At 41.0% G+C, this 26,345-nt stretch overlaps 1 protein-coding gene across 1 annotated transcript; it reads right to left on the bottom strand.

Moving 5' to 3' along the window:
- Window positions 1-184: 184 nt before the first annotated feature.
- On the bottom strand, window positions 185-22,370 carry GDNF (glial cell derived neurotrophic factor). The gene is made up of 2 exons (XM_075262357.1): window positions 22,163-22,370; window positions 185-874 (listed from the first exon to the last, which is right to left on the bottom strand). Exons 1-2 carry the CDS (start codon window positions 22,365-22,367, stop codon window positions 393-395), a joined length of 687 nt encoding a protein of 228 aa, XP_075118458.1. The 5' UTR covers window positions 22,368-22,370; the 3' UTR covers window positions 185-392.
- Window positions 22,371-26,345: the final 3,975 nt, after the last annotated feature.

Here is a 26,345-nt window from a genome sequence, read left to right as displayed (position 1 = left end):
ACAGGAAAAAAAAAAAAAAACCTGACATGCACGATGTATAAATGCCGGTGCTTAAAAGCTGGATATCGACCTTTCCAGTCAACACTGCTGGTGAGTCACGTATAGAAAAAAAATTGGTGAAAATCCGACCCCCCGTAGAAGAGCTGAATCTGCTGTCTGCCTCTCTCACGGGGGAAATTTTTTGTTTTTTTGTTATTTTTTTTTTTGTATCCTGGCACTCACTGGATTAATGCCACAACAGGTTTCCATGATAGCTCCATGCCCAACCATCCTTGGTCCTCTTCTCCATCTCTGTCTGCCGGGAGACCTCTACCAGGGAAATCTTGATCCCTTCCTTTTGCCATATTTCAGGAATGCAATACATGCTGCCGCATGGCTATCCAAAAAGGAAATCATACACATCCACATTTCTTAGCGGAATGTTGCCTCAAGGTGTGGTAAACTAGATTGTCGTCCAAAAACGACACGTCGTCATCGAAGGCAATGGGCCTGCAGCACGCCTGCTTCACCTTGTCGTTAACCAACTTTTTCTTGATGGTCAAGTTTTTCAGAATTTGGTCGTAAGTTGTCTCTGGGTTGCTGCAGGACCCACTGCAGTACCGGAACTTAAGTTCTTCCTTCGCTTCGTAGCCCAACCCCAAGTCAGTCACGTTCAAGTGTATCTCCCTAAGGACGCATCCCTTGTTTCTCCTTTTTCGAGTCTCCTTGCTCGTCTTTTTACTGGAATCTTTAGTGTCTGTTGTAGCAGCGAGTCTCCCTCTGTCTCGTCTGGAGAGGGATTGCTTGTTGGATGACCTCCGAAGTCTTTTTATGGTGTCTTGAATAAACTCCAACACATCATCGAACTGATCTGGATAGTCGTCGGGTCCTTCAGCTGCAAAAAAAACAAAAATTTTTTAAAAATTTAAACCATCATACCACAACAGCTTGTAAAATAAGTCGGCGTAAATGAGAAGTGCTACTAATTCTTTGTTCTTCGTGACCGTAGAGTAAACACAGACCTCGCATTCCTTAATCGAAGATTCATCATATTGGCAGAAATTCTGTCCACGTTTGTGCCGTGAAATATTCTGCTAAGTATGCATAGTAATACTCTGAGCACAATGGAGAGACCAAAATATATTACAACAGGCACGGAATCGCTCAATTGTATCAGGACAAACAGGCCTGAAAATCAGTTGATCGACGCAAGTCTTGAGACAGTGGCCACTACAGGAGAAATGGAGTATTACAGGTAGACCATTGAACTGAAACGCTAACCATGTATAACGTTGATGGGCTGGGTCGGCCCAAAAAGTAGGCCTCCACTTAGGGTTGGCTAATTGAGAAGAAGGAGGCATGTGTCACCACAAAATTACCTAAAATTTATTTAATTTTTTTTAAAGTAAGTTTTATGTTAAAACATATTTTTAAAGAATTTTTAGTGATATTAAAAAAAAAATCTTATTAAATTAATTTTTTTTAAAAAAAATCCTATGTTGAGACTTCCCGTTTACTGTAGGAGATTTCTTTGCAGCAGTCACCTCCCTTACAGCACACTGATGATCACAGCGATCATGTACATGTAGATAAGACACCAAATCCACCAATCACAACAGGTGATTTCACAGCCACTCCCCTCGGCACAGGCAGGGGTGAACCTACCTTTTTTGCTGCCCAATGTGGACGACAGAAAGCCGCCCCCACCCCCCCGGGGGAGGGGGCGGAGCGGACGGGAGGGGGCGGAGCGAAGGGGGCGGGGTGGAGTGAAGGGGGGCGTGGCGGAGCGGCATTAGCAGGCAGAGAGCAGGCAGGGAGAGGACCTGCTCTCTGCCTGAGCGTGAGAGGAGGCCGCTGGAGCAGCACTGCGTCCACAGGGCCTCCCCAATCCACCGCTCGCTTCCCGTGCCAGGCTGCCGAGACGGTGACGCTAAGCCAGTCCAGGACAGCTTGTCCTGGACTGGCTTAGGTAAGCAAAAATGCCGCCCCCCCCCCCCCAGGGCCCTGGCATAGCGCCGCCTGAAGCGGTCGCTTCAGGTCGCCTCATAGGAGGTGCGGCGCTGAGCACAGGTCACAAATTATACCTAGAAAACTTTCCCATTCAAGTCAACAGGGTCAATGCCATCATTTTGTCTGGGAAGAGTCTATTTTAGGCTTAGTGCCAAGAGTTGGAATTTCAAGATTTTTAGATTTTTTTTTAAATCTAGATTAAAAAAAATTGGAAAATGAAAAACAATAAATCACCAAAAATTCTTAAAAAATATGTTTAACACAAAAACATGATCCTAATGGTTCAGCAGAGGACCTCCAGATTTGAAGGCTATTAGGTTCTGTTTTCAGAGGTTGGGCCCAAGGAACATAATAGCCATAATATATGACATCTTAAAAGTAATTTTTATATTTGATACGAATTTATCGCTATAATGGGCTCGACTATAAAATCTTAAATTTCCTACAAAGCCCCTACAAATGATATTCTACCACTCTAGGCATCAACTTTTTGGAATAAAAGAGTAAAAATATCAACCAAAGTGTTGGGATTGGGTTGTGAGTTGTCTTTGGGTTATTGCGGCGCCCATTGCGGTTCCCTTATTTTATCAGAACGGTTACCTAGATTATTCTAGTCTTTCCTACATAGTCACTATGGTGCACGGTCTTAGCTTGCGCATGGGGTTTCCATTCGGATATATCACAGTTAACTTGTGGTAATCGAGCCGTGTCTTCATATTTGGAGAATTAGACACGTCGGGAGGAAATCTTGTTCAATCTTAAGAAAAAATGTTTCCTAATAGGTGTGCATGTAATGCGATTCTATCTAATAGCATTATGGGAAATCTTATGGAATGCGTATTGGTCATTGGAGACCAAATAGGGCAAAGTACGAGGAGCGCGAAGACGACTTTTATTGTTATTGTGACTTCTTAGGTTCAGAAGCGTAACCGTAGCCGTATTTAAGAAATAGAAAAGCGATCCGAGGCCCAATCACTCAGTATACGAGCCTGTGCTATATAACGCAGTGAATACAAGACTGTGTAGTATTTACATGGCTGGCTGGATTATCAAAAAGATCTCCGCCGGGTCCAAACCATATAATGAAGACCACATGACCGCCATATGTCTGAGGACTACTAATGACACAAGACTCTCATTATGTTCGTACATTCCATCGGTAAATAACACAACGCCGTCCGAAAAGTCAACAAATTCTTTCGGAAAACTATTTTGACTCAACTAACGACAGACGGAGGTTTATGTTACTCATAGATTTTTTTTTGGGATATGGACATGCTCAATTCGCTACTAAAAGGAGTTGTCTCACGAACAAGACATATGGCCTGTCTGCAGGATAGCGGGTAAGTGAGGGCTTGAACAAATTCAAATAGGGGCACATGGGACCCCCATTATTGTGCTTGCCAGAAATTTTTTAAAATCATATTTTCATATGTTTTTTTAAAATATATTTTAAAGAACTATTACTATCTATATATATTTTTTTTTAAAAAAAAGCATGCAATTTTTAATCCAACCACTAAGCCTAATAATAGACTACCAATTCTGTGGGGGTTTTCTTTGTCGTTGTCACCTCATTCACTTTACAGGCAGGATTACAATAGAAGTTCACACCCATTGAAAAACATCTTTACTACTGACAATAGATGATATATCCTCCCCCTCCCTGTACTGAGCATATCTAGATAACTCTCCAATGAGTCAGCTCCAGACTACTGCCCCCTACAGCCATGAGACTGCTGTAAAGCAGATCACTAAATGCTGTTAACAGAGCAAAGGAGAAGCTCAGACAAGATGGCCGCCCCCATAATCATGGATAGAAAATAGAATTAAGAAGAAAGTGATAGATTTCTCCACTGGTTTATTCCCTATAAGATTAGTAGAGTATATTATTTAGACTCCCGATCTGGCGGCCATTTATAAGAAGGCCTGCTGGGCCGGGCCCACCAGACCCGGAGATGCTCTTACAGATCGGCATTCCCTTCCAGCACATAGGCTGGTGTCCCAAGCAGGGAACCCCCCTCTACGATCTCCATACACCCCATTAGGACATATGGACATAGGTCACTCCTTGCTGTCTTCTAATCCTTCCTAAGTTCCCGCTAATACTGAACATATCCCGATCTTTAGGTCACTTTGACTTCACAAACCTCCGGGGATTACACTAAGAAACGCATTTCCAATATGGCTCTCAGTGACAGATATGACACAACAGGTGCACTGTATACTAAGCCCATGTCCCATATGCAAAAGTGAACATCTGCGGAGGGTAGACCATGGCTTACGTTCCTTTTCCTATAGTTAATCCTACCACCGTGTAAGTATCACATCACCATGCATATCTCTAGTCCTTACTATACGGGATTGGAAAAGCAGTGCTGCTCCTATCTACAAATGGGAGCGCCCCAAAAGCTTACCCAAAATTTTGGTAAAATTTGCAGTAAATCCAGTTACGAACCCATCTCTACTTCTGTCTGACATGGCAGCTCAGCTTCATAAGGCTGCAATACCAGACGCAACCACCGGACAAGTGTGGCGCTATTTTTGGAAGAAAGCAGCACCATTTTTTCTATCCTGTACATCCCCTTTAAATCACAAGCAGTGATGGAGACAAATATCATCACCAGATGTTACCTTTGCAAGTCAAAAGACCGCTCGCTGATAGTTCAAATAATAGTCGTCTCAGGTGTCCCCAGGAGCTTTCCTGTGTATAAGCTGCATACAAATGTGGATGAAGATATTCACTCGTCCCATTGACATTCATCATGTCTTGTTTGCTTGATTATCTGTTCTTGCTCTGATGAATATTCTATTTGATTATGCAAATGATTGACTTAGGCGGCGATGATACAGAGTTTCTTGTGTTTCCGAGGCCTAAGCAGGCTGCATTGTGTTCTGCTACAGCATCTAGGTTGCTAGTGAGGGTTAATCCCAGTGGACCACTTATAGGGAATTTATCACCAGAAAATAACACCAGGTTTTACTAGAAACCTTGATTCATTTTTTTTTTTAGGTATAGACTGGAACAGAATGAGCAGAGTCATCTCATTATCACTAATGATAGCCCCATTGTACTGCTGGAGTTCTAGAAAAGGCAGGATAGTAGCACTATAATGCTCTGTATATACCTCATTTGTCAGCTTTACTGTATAGACTGGGACAGAATGAGCAGAGTCATCTCATTTTCATTAGCAGGTAGTAGACTTAATGATAACCCCATTGTAAGGTAGGATCATAACACTATAAGGCTCTGTACATAGTTCACTTGTCAGCTTTTCTGTATAGACTGGAACAGGATGGGCAGAGTCATCTCATTATCATTATAGGTTGAGTTACTGAAGGCTAGATAAGGAAGGATAGTAACACTATACGCACAGATAAGACTCTACATACAATGTATCTATCTTGCTCTAGTGAAGGGGGTGTACTCCATTACCTCTGAGAGACTGTGACAATCTATCAGATTTCTCTGTCCATTGACCCTTTTTCAGTGCAGCTGCCATAAAGCATAAAGCACCCTCCCTGCTGCAACATCTATATAGATAATACAGGAAGGAAGTGTGTGTCTACAATATGGCCGCCCCTATACAGACAATACAGGAAGGAAGTGTGTGTCTCCAATATGGCCGCCTCTATACAGACAATACAGGAAGGCAGTGTGTGTCTCCAATATGGCCGCCTCTATACAGACAATACAGGAAGGAAGTGTGTGTCTACAATATGGCCGCCCCTATACAGACAATACAGGAAGGAAGTGTGTGTCTCCAATATGGCCGCCTCTATACAGACAATACAGGAAGGAAGTGTGTCTACAATATGGCCGCCTCTATACAGACAATATAGGAAGGAAGTGTGTGTCTCCAATATGGCCGCCTCTATACAGACAATACAGGAAGGAAGTGTGTCTACAATATGGCCGCCTCTATACAGACAATACAGGAAGGAAGTGTGTCTACAATATGGCCGCCTCTATACAGACAATATAGGAAGGAAGTATGGAAAACTTCATGCTCGGGTGGGCCACATACTTTTATAGTGAAGTGGGCACACAAGGTGGCGACTACGTGCTCATTTTGTGACATGGCCAACATCATATACAAATCACAAAGAGCCCCATGGGTTGATGCCCGAGTCTTGGGGGAACATCTATACAGACAATATAGGAAGGAGTTGTCTCTAAATCATCTAAACACTAGGGCGAGATTTCATAAAATGTGTCCTGAAAAATAAGCAAAAATAGCCGTAGGATCTAGAATCTAGAAGCCAGAGTTTGTATCTAGTGACGATTTGGCCAGTGTTGATCATGGCGGAAAGTAGTGGAAATGTGAAGGCGAAAAACCTCATGTAATAAAGCAGCGTCCATCACCTGTCAGACAAGCACACATACATGTGTAAATCAAGGCCTAAAGCCCAAAATAACTCTGAATACCAGGAGATCACGTATCACCAGCGCACAATGCCGACTCTTCTGCTGCAAGTCCATGCCGAATATTGCTGGGTGAGGTATGTTACACAGATTCCAAAAAGTTTAGGTGCTCTGCCAGACTACGGTCCTCAGGACCTGCTCATGTCCAGGTTCAGAGGGCAGCATGGCATGTCATGTTCCATACATGAAGGACCACATCGTTGCGGTGAAGAACAGTGACGTTGTCACCAAACCACAAGATCATGACGGCATGGGGGACAATGCTTGTTTTCCCCAAAAAAGATCTTGCTGTCTCCTCTACCATCTAGAAACAGGAAGCTGTAGCTCGTGACAGTTCCATGTGCCAGACCAGATTGAACATTTGGACGAATTCTAATTGTAAAATTTTGGAAAAACATTGATGTCGACCATCTACATTGCAAAAGTGCACGAAATTGAGATATATCTTGACCTTATTGAACGGCTGAAAGTTGGTATTGGTGGGGTTTGAACATAAACACCACTCCTGTCCCAGGTTTCATGCAAGTGGTGACCTCCTTCGTGAAAAAGATGGAGTATAGCAACACAGTGCCGAGAGCAAGAACCAAGAGATGAGTTCTCCGAGATGTTTCCTCAGTAGACAATGGCAACAGAGATGTTGCACGTACCAGGTAGAAGATTACGCGTTACGGAGGAGGACCAAGATGATCTGATGAAGGTTGAGATCCTGCTCCGTTACGTGTAATCTTCCATGGATTTCCTCTGACACATGTAGCATCTCTGATACTACTGGGACAACATCTCTATCAGGTTGTCTCTTGGTTCCTCCACTTGGTATTGTGATGCTATACGCCATCTTTTTCACAAAGAAGGTCACCACTTCTACCAGGGTACCTCTTGCCTGGAACTTGCTAGAACATGGATGAGGCACTCTTCATTGGCCTTCTCGGGTTCCCCAAGAACCAAAAGTCATCAGTCCAAAGAGTATAAAGACTCAAAAACATTTAGCTCAAGTGAAGCTTCTTCGGAAGTCCAACCATAGAAGAGTTCAGCAGCGCCTATGTTCTGGTGAAGATGGAGACCCAACACCTAGGCCCCATCCATAGAAACTTATGACTTCATAGTCTTCAAGATAAAGTTGGTCCATGACACTTCATGATGTGTCCTCAACCCAATCCACCAAGTAAGGAACCAGACTGGACATCAAAGAGTATCAAAAGTATGAGGACTATGGTAGCAGTAACATCCAGCGCCAGCGACTCGGGTCACAACGTACGTTGTGTTCATCAACCCTCCTCTTGACTTATAGTGAAACGGAGAAGGCGCCTAATCCAGACAGTAGACGAGGAGAAATAATTTGATCACATATCAGTCTCGAAGGAGAGATACGTGCGTGACACTGTAAATCTGTCTGTCACAGACCAAGTGTAACTTCAGATGAACTGTTGGAGAGGAAGACAGAAACCGTATAGTATACAGCCTTATAAAATGCCACCTAACACCAAAGGCGGGGGCACGGGTATAAAAATATACCGCCGCTGCCAAACAAATACTCACATAGTAGTCATTTTTGGTTGCATCATGTGGTCCACCAGATGTAGCTGTTTGTAACACTGGTCTTGGATGTCGTACACCGTTGGGACATCGCTTGGGCTTATTTGAGGTTAACCTATTGGAGTGCGATGGGTTGACCCAAAATAGGTCAATACTATGGCCCCGACCATGGCCATGACTTGTTGGTCAAGAAACCAACATTTCTCTCTGAAGATACTTGGCTGTTCCTCTATTCTCTAATGGGCCGAGGTGTATTACTCACCTGCACCACTCCCGGACCTTGATGGTAGATCCTTAATGAGGTGCAATGAATGGAGCCAAGATGTGATACCACCCATAACCCCTGGAGGTGCTGTCTTATATTTCTAACCCTGGACAAGTTGGTTCTTTCAGGACTCCCCTTACATTGGGCTGTGTCATCGTGTGGGTCCGTGGCCTGACTGTCCCAACATTTTCCAAGTGTTTGATGTTGGTGAACAGGATGGAGCTGTCCTAATATGATAATAAGTTCACCATTGGGACTGTACAAATCTTCTAGCCCATAAACTGTAAACTTATTGCAAATGAGAAACACGTTCGCCCGTTTCCCAATACCACATGTGATGTAGAGGTAAAACGGGGAATGTCAGGAATGTGCGAATGAAAATGTTTTGTCCGAAATAATGAATCCACCATGTTATCGTATCCATTGCGGGGTCCTGAGATATCATGTAGACTATGGGTAACAGGGCTCATAGGTAACCTGGTGTGTATATGGGCCAATGAGCCCTGGGCAATAGGAAAAATTATATTATACTACATTTATGGGTTTAAGCCGAATCTCCAACCTCCAAAATACCGCCAAACTGCTCCCAAACAATGTAGGAATAAATGTGACCCATTCCCATGGGCAGTTATATTATTATACATAAGAGCAGCATTATAGTAGTTATATTCTTGTACATAGGAGTAGTATTATAGTCGTTATATTCTTGTACATAGGAGGTAGTATTATAGTAGTTATATTCTTGTACATAGGAGTAGTATTATAGTAGTTGTATTCTTGTACATAGGAGCAGTATTATAGTAGTTATATTCTTGTACATAGGAGGTAGTATTATAGTAGTTATATTCTTGTACATAGGAGTAGTATTATAGTAGTTATATTCTTGTACATAGGGGGTAGTATTATAGTAGTTATATTCTTGTACATAGGAGCAGTATTATAGTAGTTATATTCTTGTACATAGGAGTAGTATTATAGTAGTTATATTCTTGTACATAGGAGTAGTATTATAGTAGTTATATTCTTGTACATAGGAGGTAGTATTATAGTAGTTATATTCTTGTACATAGGAGTAGTATTATAGTAGTTATATTCTTGTACATAGGAGCAGTATTATAGTAGTTATATTCTTGTACATAGGAGTAGTATTATAGTAGTTATATTCTTGTACATAGGAGTAGTATTATAGTAGTTATATTCTTGTACATAGGGGGTAGTATTATAGTAGTTACATTCTTGTACATAGGAGCAGTATTATAGTAGTTATATTCTTGTACATAGGAGTAGTATTATAGTAGTTATATTCTTGTACATAGGAGCAGTATTATAGTAGTTATATTCTTGTACATAGGAGCAGTATTATAGTAGTTATATTCTTGTACATAGGAGTAGTATTATAGTAGTTATATTCTTGTACATAGGAGCAGTATTATAGTAGTTATATTCTTGTACATAGGAGTAGTATTATAGTAGTTATATTCTTGTATATAGGAGTAGTATTATAGTAGTTATATTCTTGTACATAGGAGGTAGTATTATAGTAGTTATATTCTTGTATATAGGAGCAGTATTATAGTAGTTATATTCTTGTACATAGGAGGTAGTATTATAGTAGTTATATTCTTGTACATAGGAGCAGTATTATAGTAGTTATATTCTTGTACATGGGGAAGTATTATAGTAGTTATATTCTTGTACATAGGAGCAGGATTATAGTAGTTATATTCTTGTATATAGGAGTAGTATTATAGTAGTTATATTCTTGTACATAGGAGCAGTATTATAGTAGTTATATTCTTGTACATAGGAGTAGTATTATAGTAGTTATATTCTTGTATATAGGAGTAGTATTATAGTAGTTATATTCTTGTACATAGGAGGTAGTATTATAGTAGTTATATTCTTGTACATAGGAGCAGTATTATAGTAGTTATATTCTTGTACATGGGGAAGTATTATAGTAGTTATATTCTTGTACATAGGAGCAGTATTATAGTAGTTATATTCTTGTATATAGGAGTAGTATTATAGTAGTTATATTCTTGTACATAGGAGCAGTATTATAGTAGTTATATTCTTGTACATAGGAGCAGTATTATAGTAGTTATATTCTTGTACATAGGAGTAGTATTATAGTAGTTATATTCTTGTACATAGGAGTAGTATTATAGTAGTTATATTCTTGTATATAGGAGGTAGTATTATAGTAGTTATATTCTTGTACATAGGAGTAGTATTAGAGTAGTTATATTCTTGTACATAGATGTAGTATTATAGTAGTTATATTCTTGTACATAGGAGCAGTATTATAGTAGTTATATTCTTGTACATAGGAGCAGTATTATAGTAGTTATATTCTTGTACATAGGAGGTAGTATTATAGTAGTTATATTCTTGTACATAGGAGCAGTATCATAGTAGTTATATTCTTGTACATGGGACAGTATTATAGTAGTTATATTCTTGTACATAGGAGCAGTATTATAGTAGTTATATTCTTGTACATAGGAGCAGTATTATAGTAGTTATATTCTTGTACATAGAGGCAGTATTATAGTAGTTATATTATTATACATAAGAGCAGTATTATAGTAGTTATATTCTTGCATATAGGGGCAGTATTATAGTAGTTATATTCATGTACATAGGAGGTAGTATTATAGTAGCTATATTCTTGTACATAGGAGCAGTATTATAGTAGCTATATTCATGTACATAGGAGGTAGTATTATAGTCGTTATATTCATGTACATAGGAGGTAGTATTATAGTAGCTATATTCTGTTACATAGGAATAGTATTATAGTAGTTATATTCTTGTACATAGGAGCAGTATTATAGTAGTTATATTCTTGTACATAGGAGCAGTATTATAGTAGCTATATTCTTGTACATAGGAGTAGTATTATAGTAGTTATATTCTTGTACATAGGAGTAGTATTACAGTAGTTATATTCTTGTACATAGGAGCAGTATTATAGTAGTTATATTCTTGTACATAGGGGCAGTATTATACTAGTTATAGTATAATAATAATAGTATATAACAGAGTAGTATTATAGTAGTTATATTCTTGTACATAGGAGGTAGTATTATAGTAGTTATATTCTTGTACATAGGAGGTAGTATTATAGTAGTTATATTCTTGTACATAGGAGTAGTATTATAGTAATTATATTCTTGTACATAGGAGGTAGTATTATAGTAGTTATATTCTTGTACATAGGAGGTAGTATTATAGTAGTTATATTCTTGTACATAGGAGCAGTATTATAGTAGTTATATTCTTGTACATAGGGGCAGTATTATAGTAGTTATATTCTTGTACATAGGAGTAGTATTATAGTAGTTATATTCTTGTACATAGGAGCAGTATTATAGTAGTTATATTCTTGTACATAGGGGCAGTATTATACTAGTTATATTCTTGTACATAGGAGCAGTATTATAGCAGTTATATTCTTGTACATAGGAGTAGTATTATAGTAGTTATATTCTTGTACATAGGAGTAGTATTATAGTAGTTATATTCTTGTACATAGGAGTAGTATTATAGTAGTTATATTCTTGTACATAGGAGTAGTATTATAGTAGTTATATTCTTGTACATAGGAGTAGTATTATAGTAGTTATATTCTTGTATATAGGAGGTAGTATTATAGTAGTTATATTCTTGTACATAGGAGTAGTATTATAGTAGTTATATTCTTGTACATAGATGTAGTATTATAGTAGTTATATTCTTGTACATAGGAGCAGTATTATAGTAGTTATATTCTTGTACATAGGAGTAGTATTATAGTAGTTATATTCTTGTACATAGGAGCAGTATTATAGTAGTTATATTCTTGTACATAGGAGCAGTATTATAGTAGTTATATTCTTGTACATAGGAGGTAGTATTATAGTAGTTATATTCTTGTACATAGGAGCAGTATCATAGTAGTTATATTCTTGTACATGGGACAGTATTATAGTAGTTATATTCTTGTACATAGGAGCAGTATTATAGTAGTTATATTCTTGTACATAGGAGCAGTATTATAGGAGTTATATTCTTGTACATAGGGGCAGTATTATAGTAGTTATATTATTGTGCATAGGAGTAGTATTATAGTAGTTATATTCTTGTACATAGAGGCAGTATTATAGTAGTTATATTATTATACATAAGAGCAGTATTATAGTAGTTATATTCTTGCATATAGGGGCAGTATTATAGTAGTTATATTCATGTACATAGGAGGTAGTATTATAGTCGTTATATTCTTGTACATAGGAGGTAGTATTATAGTAGTTATATTCTTGTACATAGGAGTAGTATTATAGTAGTTATATTCTTGTACATAGGAGCAGTATTATAGTAGCTATATTCTTGTACATAGGAGTAGTATTATAGTAGTTATATTCTTGTACATAGGAGGTAGTATTATAGTAGTTTTATTCTTGTACATAGGAGGTAGTATTATAGTAGTTATATTCTTGTACATAGGAGTAGTATTATAGTAGTTATATTCTTGTACATAGGAGCAGTATTATAGTAGTTATATTCTTGTACATAGGAGCAGTATTATAGTAGTTATATTCTTGTACATAGGAGCAGTATTATAGTAGTTATATTCTTGTACATAGGAGCAGTATTATAGTAGTTATATTCTTGTACATAGGAGCAGTATTATAGTAGTTATATTCTTGTACATAGGAGCAGTATTATAGTAGTTATATTCTTGTACATACAGTCCTATGAAAAAGTTTGGGCACCCCTATTAATCTTAATCATTTTTAGTTCTAAATATTTTGGTGTTTGCAGCAGCCATGTCAGTTTGATATATCTAATAACTGATGGACACAGTAATATTTCAGGATTGAAATGAGGTTTATTGTACTAACAGAAAATGCGCAATATGCATTAAACCAAATTTGACCGGTGCAAAAGTATGGGCACCTCAACAGAAAAGTGACATTAATATTTAGTACATCCTCCTTTTGCAAAGATAACAGCCTCTAGTCGCTTCCTGTAGCTTTTAATCAGTTCCTGGATCCTGGATGAAGGTATTTTGGACCATTTCTTTCTACAAAACAATTCAAGTTCAGTTAAGTTTGATGGTCGCCGAACATGGACAGCCCGCTCTCAAATGATCTGAAAACAAAGATTGTTCAACATAGTTGTTCAGGGGAAGGATACAAAAAGTTGTCTCAGAGATTTAACCTGTCAGTTTCCACTGTGAGGAACATAGTAAGGAAATGGCAGACCACAGGGACAGTTCTTGTTAAGCCCAGAAGTGGCAGGCCAAGAAAAATATCAGAAAGGCAGAGAAGAAGAATGGTGAGAACAGTCAAGGACAATCCACAGACACCTCCAAAGAGCTGCAGCATCATCTTGCTGCAGATGGTGTCACTGTGCATCAGTCAGCAATACAGCGCACTTTGCACAAGGAGAAGCTGTATGGGAGAGTGACGAGAAAGAAGCCGTTTCTGCACGTACGCCACAAATAGAGTTGCCTGAGGTATGAAAAAGCACATCTGGAGAAGCCAACTTCATTTTGGAAACAAAGATTGAGTTGTTTGGTTATAAAAAAAAGGCGTTATGCATGGCGTCCAAAAAGAAACAGCATTCCAAGAAAAACACTTGCTACCCACTGTAAAATTTGGTGGAGGTTCCATCATGCTTTGGGGCTGTGTGGCCAATGCCGGCATCGGGAATCTTGTTAAAGTTGAGGGTCGCATGGATTCCACTCAGTATCAGCAGATTCTTGAGAATAATGTTCAAGAATCAGTGACGAAGTTGAAGTTACGCCGGGGATGGATATTTCAGCAAGACAATGATCCAAAACACCGCTCCAAATCCTCAGGCATTCATGCAGAGGAACAATTACAATGTTCTGGAATGGCCATCCCAGTCCCCAGACCTGAATATCATTGAACATCTGTGGGATGATTTGAAGCGGGCTGTCCATGCTCGGCGACCATCTAACTTAACTGAACTTGAATTGTTTGTCCAAAATACCTTTATCCAGGATCCAGGAACTGATTAAAAGCTACAGGAAGCGACTAGAGGCTGTTATCTTTGCAAAAGGAGGATCTACTAAATATTAATGTCACTTTTCTGTTGAGGTGCCCATATTTTTGCACCGGTCAAATTTTGGTTTAATGCATATTGCACATTTTCTGTTAGTACAATAAACCTCATTTCAATCCTGAAATATTACTGTGTCCATCAGTTATTAGATATATCAAACTGAAATGGCTGCTGCAAACACCAAAATATTTAGAACTAAAAATGATTAAGATTAATAGGGGTGCCCAAACTTTTTCATAGGACTGTAGGAGCAGTATTATAGTAATTTTGGTCATCAGTTGTATATATAGTTACCCTCCATGCACAGCTATATATTTATCAGAATGTACGCCCACCCAGTTGTGTTCCATACGCACCGAATTTCCTTAGGGCCATGCCCGTCCTCTGCCATCCTATCGCCATTATCTCACTCTCTTTCATCAGTCATTGTCAATCTTATATATAAGTTTGTTGAATTCAAATCCTCCCATTTGACTATTGTTTGCCGCCCGATGCATTTAGCTAAACAGACCGTGCCTGAGTAAATATACGGCTATATGTAGGAGAGCAGCAGCCATCATTGTTGTTATCTGGGGGAGGGGAGAGCGTGCACCTGCTAACATCCATATAGATGCCTGCACACATCAGCTCTGCTGGCTATTTAAAGCCTGGGGATTATAATGTACAGCAGGCAGGAATCTCAGGGTCCTTTGTAGGTAAATTCATCTGACCCAGTCCTTGTGTCCTACAATGGAGCTTAAAGCTTTGTCACTGAGTGTCGCCCCCATCATTGTTTATGCGACTAAATTGGTTCGTCTATACAGTTAGCAATGCCCGATTCTGCAGATCCTTCCATGTACTTGAGAACTCCCTTAATTGTCTGGCACTATTATTGTTTGGGACTATATGGCCGTATTATTTCTGCACCTACGTTTGCTATTCATGTTGGCGCTGTGTGACACTGCTACTTAGGAGACCCTTTACTACTTGGATAGCAGTATTATTTTCACTTTTTATTAAACTAAGTTCACAATTTGCCGAGGGACCTGAATGACGGAGAGCCAGACCGCTAAAGCAGCGGTTTCCCATGGACTAAAATGGGGTCTGGCGGGGGTCCTCCTACAGGACCTTTCCCTCCACTGAAATTTTTGGTGGTTTCTGTGGCAAGGTCTCCAACTCACTCTGGCACGGATGTAAACCTAGACTCACACTGTTATTATGTGGTCACTATATGACAGTATTATTTGTGCATTGCATGGTGGTATTTATCTTGGCATTGTGTGACACTGCTACTTAGGAGAACCTCTGTATGGCAGTAATATTATGACATTTTAATCCACTCTTATTATTTGGTTACTATTTGGCGGTATTATTAACCTGAATTGTAGAGTAGTATTATTTTGACATTTTATTACACTATTATTATTTGGTTTCTATTTGGCGGTATCATTTACCTGAATTGTAAAGTAATATTATTTTGACATTTTATTATACTATTATTATTTGGTTACTATTTGGCGGTATTATTTACCTGAATTGTAAAGTAGTATTATTTTGACATTTTATTACACTATTATTATTTGGTTTCTATTTGGCGGTATCATTTACCTGAATTGTAAAGTAATATTATTTTGACATTTTATTATACTATTATTATTTGGTTACTATTTGGCGGTATTATTTACCTGAATTGTAAAGTAGTATTATTTTGACATTTTATTACACTATTATTATTTGGTTTCTATTTGGCGGTATCATTTACCTGAATTGTAAAGTAATATTATTTTGACATTTTATTATACTATTATTATTTGGTTACTATTTGGCGGTATTATTTACCTGAATTGTAAAGTAGTATTATTTTGACATTTTATTATACTATTATTATTTATTTACTATTTGGCGGTATTATTTACCTGAATTGTAAAGTAGTATTATTTTGGCATTTTATTATACTATTATTATTTAGTTACTATTTGGCGGTATTATTTACCTGAATTGTAAAGTAGTATTATTTTGACATTTTATTATATTATTATTATTTGGTTACTATTTGGCGGTATCATTTACCTGAATTGTAAAGTAGTATTATTTTGACATTTTATTATACTATTATTATTTGGTTACTATTTGGCGGTATTATTTACCTGAATTGTAAAGTAGTATTATTTTGACATTTTATGATATTATTATTTGGTTACTATTTGGCGGTATTATTTACCTGAATTGTAAAGTAGTATCATTTTGACATTTTATTATACTATTATTACTTGGTCACTGTATGGTGGTATTATTTGTGCACTGTGTGACACTATTACTTTCGCATGGTACAGTATATAATTGTACGTGTGTAAACAATATCTAGGACTATATAGGCACCATGCTATATGGCGGTTATATCTAAGCACTATTTGGTAGAACTATTGGTAGAACTACAACATATGGTGAGAAGGGGCATCCACAGAAGGTACCACAAAGGGCACCTTGCATAGCCCTGCCCAGGGCCTTCTGCCACCTGTTGGTGAGGTGATTTATTGCAGAATTAAACATTTTATATTTAGTACTTTGACTGCATTTCCCGATCACAGGCGAGTGATTTGTGGGTCACACGATGACCTAGGTAATATACACAATCGGCAACAGAAACATGTACAGTAACTGGAATGGTGTGTGTCAGTATTGAATATCATGCGACTATTACTCTCATCTGAGTCACAACAACTGCACCTAAACTATTTGACTTAAAGCAACGATGTCAAAGTTCTTGTGCAGTAACATAAGACATAAGCCCTGAGTCACCAGGAGGAATAACTGAGGCCCCGGGCCTGGGAATAGTAGCTGGGATTATGTCTTCTGCCATAGGGCGCTGCATTTAAAAAAGTGGATTTTCTTCCATCAAATTTACCAAGTTCCAATCTTATGTAATACAAAATATTTAATGAGCGGCCCCTTCATACATTGTGGGGGCCACAGAAGTCAGAAGAGTGGCAGCGAAAAGTAGGTGACAGCAGGAGGCCCATAGATAGGAACACACCAGGGACCCCCCATAGATAAGGGCACACTAGGAGCCGCATGGATAAGGACACACCAGGCACCCCCCCATATATAGGGACACGCCAGGCACCCCCAAAGATAGGGTCACACCGGGCCCCCCCAAAAACAGGGACACACCAGGCACCCCCTCATAGATAAGGAGCCCCATAGACCGGGACACACCAGGAACCCCCATAGATAGGGTCACATTGGGCCCCCCAAAAACAGGGACACACCAGGCTCCTCCATAGACAGAGACACACCAGGCCCCCACATAGACAGAAGAAGACCAGGCTACTCCCCATAGATAGGGACACGCCAGGAACCCTCATAGATAGGGACACACCAGGCCCCACCATAGACTGGGATACACCAGGAACCCCTATAGATAGAGACACACCAGGAACCCCCATAGACAGGGACACACCAGGCCCCCCATAGATAGGAACACACCAGGCTTCTCCATAGACAGGGACACACCAGGCCCCCCATAGATAGGAACACACCAGGCTTCTCCATAGACAGGGACACACCAGGCCCCCCATAGACAGGGACACACCAGGCCCCCCATAGACAGGAACATACCAGGCATCTCCATAGACAGGGACATACCAGGCCCCCCCATAGATAGGAACACACCAGGCCCCCCATAGACAGGGACACACCAGGCCCCCCATAGACAGGAACATACCAGGCCCCCCATAGACAGGAACATACCAGGCATCTCCATAGACAGGGACATACCAGGCCCCCCCATAGATAGGAACACACCAGGCTTCTCCATAGACAGGGACACACCAGGCCCCCCATAGACAGGAACATACCAGGCATCTCCATAGACAGGGATATACCAGGCCCCCCCATAGATAGGAACACACCAGGCCCCCCATAGACAGAAGCAGACCAGGCTACCCCCATAGGCAGGGACACACCAGGAACCCCCCACTGATAAACGTATACAAATTGCTCCCAGCATGTGCGTGCGTGTACAAATTAGAGAAGTGATTGCAATCTGTGTACGGCGCTGCTGTATATGTTGGTGCCATGGGATAATAATAAAATTCTTTGGCCTGCGCACAGGAATGTGAGTTTGCAGCGTATTTGTTGTACGGAGCGCACCATGCTTATATTTTCCTTGTATGGTTCGCCATCAACACGTAGCGGAGTTCATCCAGCGTGCGATAATATCTATCAAACATTAGAGCTCGGTGGGAGCCGCGCACTGCCGGGAACATCTGGTCGGCAGCTGTGCACACCAGCAGATGTTTGAAGGCGGCATATGTCTAGCAAATTGTGGCCTCTCACCTAAACTACCGCGTGGCGACACTTACTACCGCTACACCAGCGACTTCTTATAATAGCCGGGCCCGACCCCTCTGCTCAGGACCTCATGTAAGACATAGACCCCTGCCTATGGCAATCTGTAGTCTGCTGATAGGTGGGGGGCTGGGGCACAGGAAATGTGAACTTCCCCTGCAGGATCGCTCCTGTAGCTATTATACAGGATTGCAACACTCCGTTGCCTTTATGGCACTTGTACGATCACATAATGTGTATAAAAGAGAAGACGGGGCCAATCTGGAACGAATCCTGCTTACAAACCCGTTACCGTATTGTGTACGCAGCTCCCATGCGGGCCTATGCACCTTGTACGGTACAGACTACAGAAGAGGAATAAGAGTAACACATGACTGAGAGAACTCCTTTAGTTGGGTTATTTTCACATTTGAGTATTACTTTTTCACTATATTGCGGTGTTAGTTCGCGGTATTAGTTCTGCACTATATGGTGGTATTAGTTCTGCACTATATGGCGGTGTTAGTTCTGCACTATATGGTGGTATTAGTTCTGCACTATATGGCGGTGTTAGTTCTGCACTATATGGTGGTATTAGTTCTGCACTATATGGCGGTGTTAGTTCTGCACTATATGGCGGTGTTAGTTCTGCACTACATGGTGGTATTAGTTCTGCACTATATGGTGGTATTAGTTCTGCACTATATGGTGGTATTAGTTCTGCACTATGTGGTGGTACTAGTTCTGCACTATATGGTGGTATTAGTTCTGCACTATATGGCGGTCTTAGTTCTGCACTATATGGCGGTGTTAGTTCTGCACTATATGGTGGTATTAGTTCTGCACTATATGGTGGTATTAGTTCTGCACTATATGGTGGTATTAGTTCTGCACTATATGGCGGTGTTAGTTCTGCACTATATGGTGGTATTAGTTCTGCACTATATGGTGGTATTAGTTCTGCACTATATGGTGGTATTAGTTCTGCACTATATGGCGGTGTTAGTTCTGCACTATATGGTGGTATTAGTTCTGCACTATATGGTGGTATTAGTTCTGCACTATATGGCGGTGTTAGTTCTGCACTATATGGTGGTGTTAGTTCTGCACTATATGGTGGTATTAGTTCTGCACTATATGGTGGTATTAGTTCTGCACTATATGGTGGTATTAGTTCTGCACTATATGGCGGTGTTAGTTCTGCACTATATGGCGGTGTTAGTTCTGCACTATATGGTGGTGTTAGTTCTGCACTATATGGTGGTATTAGTTCTGCACTATATGGCGGTGTTAGTTCTGCACTATATGGTGGTATTAGTTCTGCACTATATGGTGGTATTAGTTCTGCACTATATGGTGGTATTAGTTCTGCACTATATGGTGGTATTAGTTCTGCACTATATGGCGGTGTTAGTTCTGCACTATATGGCGGTGTTAGTTCTGCACTATATGGTGGTGTTAGTTCTGCACTATATGGTGGTATTAGTTCTGCACTATATGGCGGTGTTAGTTCTGCACTATATGGTGGTATTAGTTCTGCACTATATGGTGGTATTAGTTCTGCACTATATGGTGGTATTAGTTCTGCACTATATGGTGGTATTAGTTCTGCACTATATGGTGGTATTAGTTCTGCACTATATGGTGGTATTAGTTCTGCACTACATGGTGGTATTAGTTCTGCACTATATGGTGGTATTTACTTTTACATTCTATGATACTGCTGCCTAGTATAAGATACTTGTAACTTACTTGTATAGCAGTGTTATATTGACAACTGATTACTATTATTACTTGGTCACAATATGGCGGTATTATTTGTGCCAGTGTGTTTATGGTGGTATTCCACTTTTGCATTGTGTGACAATGTAACTTGGGAGGATTTACTTGTTACTTGTATAGCAGTGTTATATTGGCAACTGATTACACTATTATTACTTGGTGACTATATGGCGGTATTGTTTACTATGTGCTGATATTCACTTTTGGGTTTGTGACAGCACTACTTAGGAGTATATAACAGTATTGTTTTGACATTATATTACACTGTTATTACTTGGTACCCATATGGCAATATTATTTGGGCACTTTATGGCGGTATTCACTTTTTGATTGTATGACACCACTACTTATAAGAAGTTACTCCTTACTTATCTATATAGCAGTGTTACTTTGATATTTGATGACACTATTATGACTTGGTCACTATATGGCGGTATTATTTCTGCACTGTATGGTGATGTTACTTTTTCATCGTGTGATGCTGTTACATAGGAGAAATAACTTGCAGTGTTATTGTAACAGACTACACACATGGCTTGTAAATATACAGATCAGCATCGGAGCTGTATACACAGGACGGCAGACTTGTACTGAAGTTGCAGCCTTGCTTTCTGTTCCTACGTGATGTCGCCATCTCTATTATTACCTTCTATCATTTCCTTGCATGTTGTCAGGCGCTGGCGTCGTATACACAGGCACATACATGGCTTTTATTACACCCCTGTCCACACAGGCATCAAAGGCCTCTTACATAATAATGGTGAACATGCCAGAGGCTAATCCCGCGCAGCGCTCAGCCCCGCCATTTGTGCACGGAGAGGGAATATGACATGAAAGGTGCCGAGGTCAAAGCCTCATTCTTAGGCATTAATAAAGGCTCATTCACTGAATCTTAGAGACACAAGAATCCTCCTCTAAAGATCTGCGCAAACCGACACGGCTCGCAGTATCACCTGTCCCCGGATTAAATAACAATGCCCTGTCCGTGCTCATTCACATCCAGATACCCAAACACTCAGGCCTCGTTCACACACAGAGGGACAGCCGGGGGTTAATAACCATTTTATACCTTTATAGATACTTTATGTTGTCATTTGTATCATTCTACAAGATCTCTGCTTGCTGTCAGTGACTGAGAAGACTCTTGTGGCTATTCAGATGCAGTAACCCTGTATATAGCTAGTCCTGCTCTCAGCTGATACATTGTATCCAGTCTAGACAATGCTCTGTGAGCTCAACAGCCTGGAATCCACACTGATACATTGTATCCAGTCTAGACAATGCTCTGTGAGCTCAACAGCCTGGACTCCACACTGATACATTGTATCCAGTCTAGACAATGCTCTGTGAGCTCAACAGCCTGGACTACACACTGATACATTGTATCCAGTCTAGACAATGCTCTGTGGGCTCAAAAACCTGGACTCCACTGATACATTGTATCCAGTCTAGACAATGCTCTGTGGGCTCAACAGCCTGGACTCCACACTGATACATTGTAGAAAATTAGCAGAGAGATTTGTGCAGCTGCTTCTGAGGTGTTGAGCTCACAGAGCATCGTCTAGACTGGATACATCAGCAGTAGCTGTGGAAATCTCTTTGCTAGTTTGTTACAATGTATCAGTATGTAGTCCAGGTTGTTGAGCTCACAGAGCATTGTCTAGACTGGATACAATGTATCAGCTGAAAGCAGGACTAGTTATGTACATAAGATCTGGACTGTATATAAGACTATGAACACACATATATAGGGTGTGGTATCGGCACAGTGTGACACTTACAGTATTGCTGTACACCCGCTTGCCCCTGCACCGCAGTGGGACGCTCAGATTGCGCTTCGTACATCCCCAGTGCCGTGTCCTCGTCTTCCAGCAGGGATTCTTGACTCGATCTCTTCTTACCAGCTAACCAGCTTGCAGGCAGTGGGGTGGTGGACACAGATCTCAAGAGCAAAATGCAGACAGCCAAGATAGCCCATAACTTCATCTTAGAAAGGCTTCCAAGAAAGGGACCTGCTGGGGGCAAGGAGAAGACATCTTAGTATATCAGAGGGAGTACAAGGTTCTGTTACAATGTATCTAGGATGTGTCTTATCTAACAATTAAGACACATAACTAGGTGGGATATAATGTCTGGTTACATGGCATCACCAGTTATAGCAGATCACTAGGCTGTGGCCATAAAACATTCAAATATAACTCAACAATTCAGCTCTGCTACATCAGACCAGACCTCTAAACTAATACAGACCCCAGACCAGACCCCTAAACTAATACAGACCCCAGACCAGACCTCTAAACTAATACAGACCCCAGACCAGACCCCTAAACTAATACAGACCCCAGACCAGACCCCTAAACTAATACAGACCCCAGACCAGACCTCTAAACTAATACAGACCCCAGACCAGACCCCTAAACTAATACAGACCCCAGACCAGACCCCTAAACTAATACAGACCCCAGACCAGACCTCTAAACTAATACAGACCCCAGACCAGACCCCTAAACTAATACAGACCTCAGACCAGACCCCTAAACTAATACAGACCCCAGACCAGACCCCTAAACTAATACAGACCCCAGACCAGACCCCTAAACTAATACAGACCCCAGACCAGACCCCTAAACTAATACAGACCCCAGACCCCTAAACTAATACAGACCCCAGACCAGACCCCAAAACTAATACAGACCCCAGACCAGACCTCTAAACTAATACAGAGCACAGACCAGACCCCTAAACTAATACAGACCCCAGACCAGACCTCTAAACTAATACAGACCCCAGACCAGACCCCTAAACTAATACAGACCCCAGACCAGACCCCTAAACTAATACAGACCCCAGACTAGACCTCTAAACTAATACAGACCCCAGACCAGACCCCCTAAACTAATACAGACCCCAGACCAGACCCCTAAACTAATACAGACCCCAGACCAGACCCCTAAACTAATACAGACCCCAGACCAGACCCCTAAACTAATACAGACCCCAGACCAGACCCCTAAACTAATACAGACCCCAGACCAGACCCCTAAACTAATACAGACCCCAGACCAGACCCCTAAACTAATACAGACCCCAGACCAGACCCCTAAACTAATACAGACCCCAGACCAGACCCCTAAACTAATACAGACCCCAGACCAGACCCCTAATCTATTACAGACCCCAGACCAGACCTCTAAACTAATACAGACCCCAGACCAGACCCCTAAACTAATACAGACCCCAGACCAGACCCCTAAACTAATACAGACCCCAGACCAGACCTCTAAACTAATACAGACCCCAGACCAGACCCCTAAACTAATACAGACCTCAGACCAGACCCCTAAACTAATACAGACCCCAGACCAGACCCCTAAACTAATACAGACCCCAGACCAGACCCCTAAACTAATACAGACCCCAGACCAGACCCCTAAACTAATACAGACCCCAGACCCCTAAACTAATACAGACCCCAGACCAGACCCCAAAACTAATACAGACCCCAGACCAGACCTCTAAACTAATACAGAGCACAGACCAGACCCCTAAACTAATACAGACCCCAGACCAGACCTCTAAACTAATACAGACCCCAGACCAGACCCCCTAAACTAATACAGACCCAAGACCAGACCCCTAAACTAATACAGACCCCAGACCAGACCCCTAAACTAATACAGACCCCAGACCAGACCCCTAAACTAATACAGACCCCAGACCAGACCCCTAAACTAATACAGACCCCAGACTAGACCTCTAAACTAATACAGACCCCAGACCAGACCCCCTAAACTAATACAGACCCCAGACCAGACCCCTAAACTAATACAGACCCCAGACCAGACCCCTAAACTAATACAGACCCCAGACCAGACCCCTAAACTAATACAGACCCCAGACCAGACCCCTAAACTAATACAGACCCCAGACCAGACCCCTAAACTAATACAGACCCCAGACCAGACCCCTAAACTAATACAGACCCCAGACCAGACCCCTAAACTAATACAGACCCCAGACCAGACCCCTAAACTAATACAGACCCCAGACCAGACCCCTAATCTATTACAGACCCCATGGTGCTAGTTCTAAGACTGCACCTGGTAGTAATAAGGACTTCTGCAACAAGGAGAGGTAAGTTAGTGTCAGGTCTGGTTTGGAGTTTGATTCATTTTTGGGATTACTTCTGGTGTCTGAATGAGTTTAAAGGTCGGTGATTTAAATTTTTGAGTCCAGTTTAGTTTTCCTGATGCAAATGATAATAAAACTGTTGCGTGAAAGAGAAAAAAGTTGCAATTTTTTTAAATGTAAAACCATGACTTTTGCAAAAAAATGGTGTGATAAATTTTTCCCAATATTCCTATTCATGGTGTTCCGCTCAGACCTTCACCTCTCTTTTGACCCATGTACGTGGCCTCTTCCTAAAACCAGCATCCTGAGTATCCTCCAGTATCTAGCATCCACTGCCTTCCTGTCTGGGTGACCACCACTGGAGCACAGGCAGTCCCGGGATGCTGTGATTTGATGATATGATTGACATGTGATCGTCTTGTAGCCACGGGGCCGCTAACAAGCATGAGGCCGCGTACACGGGGACTCTGAGCCGCCTCCAACATGGTGTCACTTTAATCTGTTGGGAAACTCTAGCAGAAAGGTCCCAGGCAGGACGGTTCACAAAGCGATCGCATGTCCAGAAGAATGCAGTAAAAGCAAAGTTTACACTACGAAAATACTCTGTGTGGGAAACACTAGAGCCGAGTGTATGCAAAGCAAAAATAGACGTGCGCTCCTGCCGCACTTAACCCCTTCCTTCCCCGCAGCACATGGAGAGATTAATGTACCCCCCTTATATATCCTTACCTCGATACTGGTAAGATCAAAAATTTGGGGGCTGCATGGGGTCTTCAAAAATCACCCGTCACAGTAGACATACACATATACAATATCTATACCCCAGTGATCACCTCTACTCTGCAGTAAGTGTTCAACTCCCCTGCAGCGCCTCCGCAGGACAAGTGAGGAATTACATGGAGGCCATTGAATTCAATGTAATGTATGGACATGTTGGGTCCTCCAGAGACGGAGATGATCTTTGTAGCTACTCTATGACTTATAGATAGTGGGGTAATGGGTATGTGGATCAGACAATCCCTTTAAATAGGGAAAATTAAATGGATGTCTATATTTCTGATGGGAGTTTTTGGCTGATGGGTGAAAATGGTCCCACCCTCTTGTCGACCATGGTATTGGGGACCCAGACTCTAACACTATAATGGACCTACTTTAGAAGGGTACTATGGTCTATTTGCTAGGGGTTGTTGGAAGGTGGACCCCAAGAATCATTATATATGGTGGGACCGAGGATCCTCAGCTCAACACTGGACCTTCCATATGAGTCTAAGTTTATATGTACAATGCTATAGACGTAGCAGAGCTGATTATGTCACGTAACTCTCTAATATTATATACAGTGTTATATCTCTGTAAGATAATTCGACAGGTGGACCTGCAGATAACAACAGTGCCAAATGGCAACCTCAGCTCTGCTACATCCCTAGGTATGTGTTGGGTTGTATACGATGAGCATCTTATATAGGATTAGCCCATGAGGCGGTGGTGGTAGCCGGGGGGACAGGTTTCACGTCTTACAATTTCACCCATCTTGCTGCTATTGCAGATCTTTCGCTTGTGGTTTGTAACTGGAGATGTTGAGTTAATCTCTGCAGAACATGTCACACACGGAGACATAACCCAGCGCTGCGCCCACTGTTTAAACAAGTCCTCTACCTTCCCAGACCGGACACAGGAGCGCAGGAGGCTTTCTGAGGCTACTATTTATAATCATGGCTGGGCAGACATATTGGATCTGACTCCGAGGCAATACACAGGCCTGACAGCAAGCAGAGATCCTGAAAATGGCGAAGAATCAAGACAGCGAGTCCGCCAGAAAGTTCTTTCGTTTAT

The sequence above is a fragment of the Leptodactylus fuscus genome, chromosome 1 (assembly GCF_031893055.1).
Source record: "Leptodactylus fuscus isolate aLepFus1 chromosome 1, aLepFus1.hap2, whole genome shotgun sequence".
Lineage (NCBI taxonomy): Eukaryota > Metazoa > Chordata > Amphibia > Anura > Leptodactylidae > Leptodactylus > Leptodactylus fuscus.
Note: the sequence above shows the minus strand (reverse complement) of the source record. Positions and strands in the feature narration are given on the sequence as shown.

Bases quoted from the DNA above. Each gene is read 5' to 3' on its own strand.
- GDNF (XM_075262357.1), bottom strand. From the start codon at position 22,367: ATGAAGTTATGGGCTATCTTGGCTGTCTGCATTTTGCTCTTGAGATCT. The intron at 875-22,162 runs GTAAGTGTCACA...TTTTTTTTGCAG, and splicing joins AGCGGGTGTACAGCAATACT to CTGAAGGACCCGACGACTAT.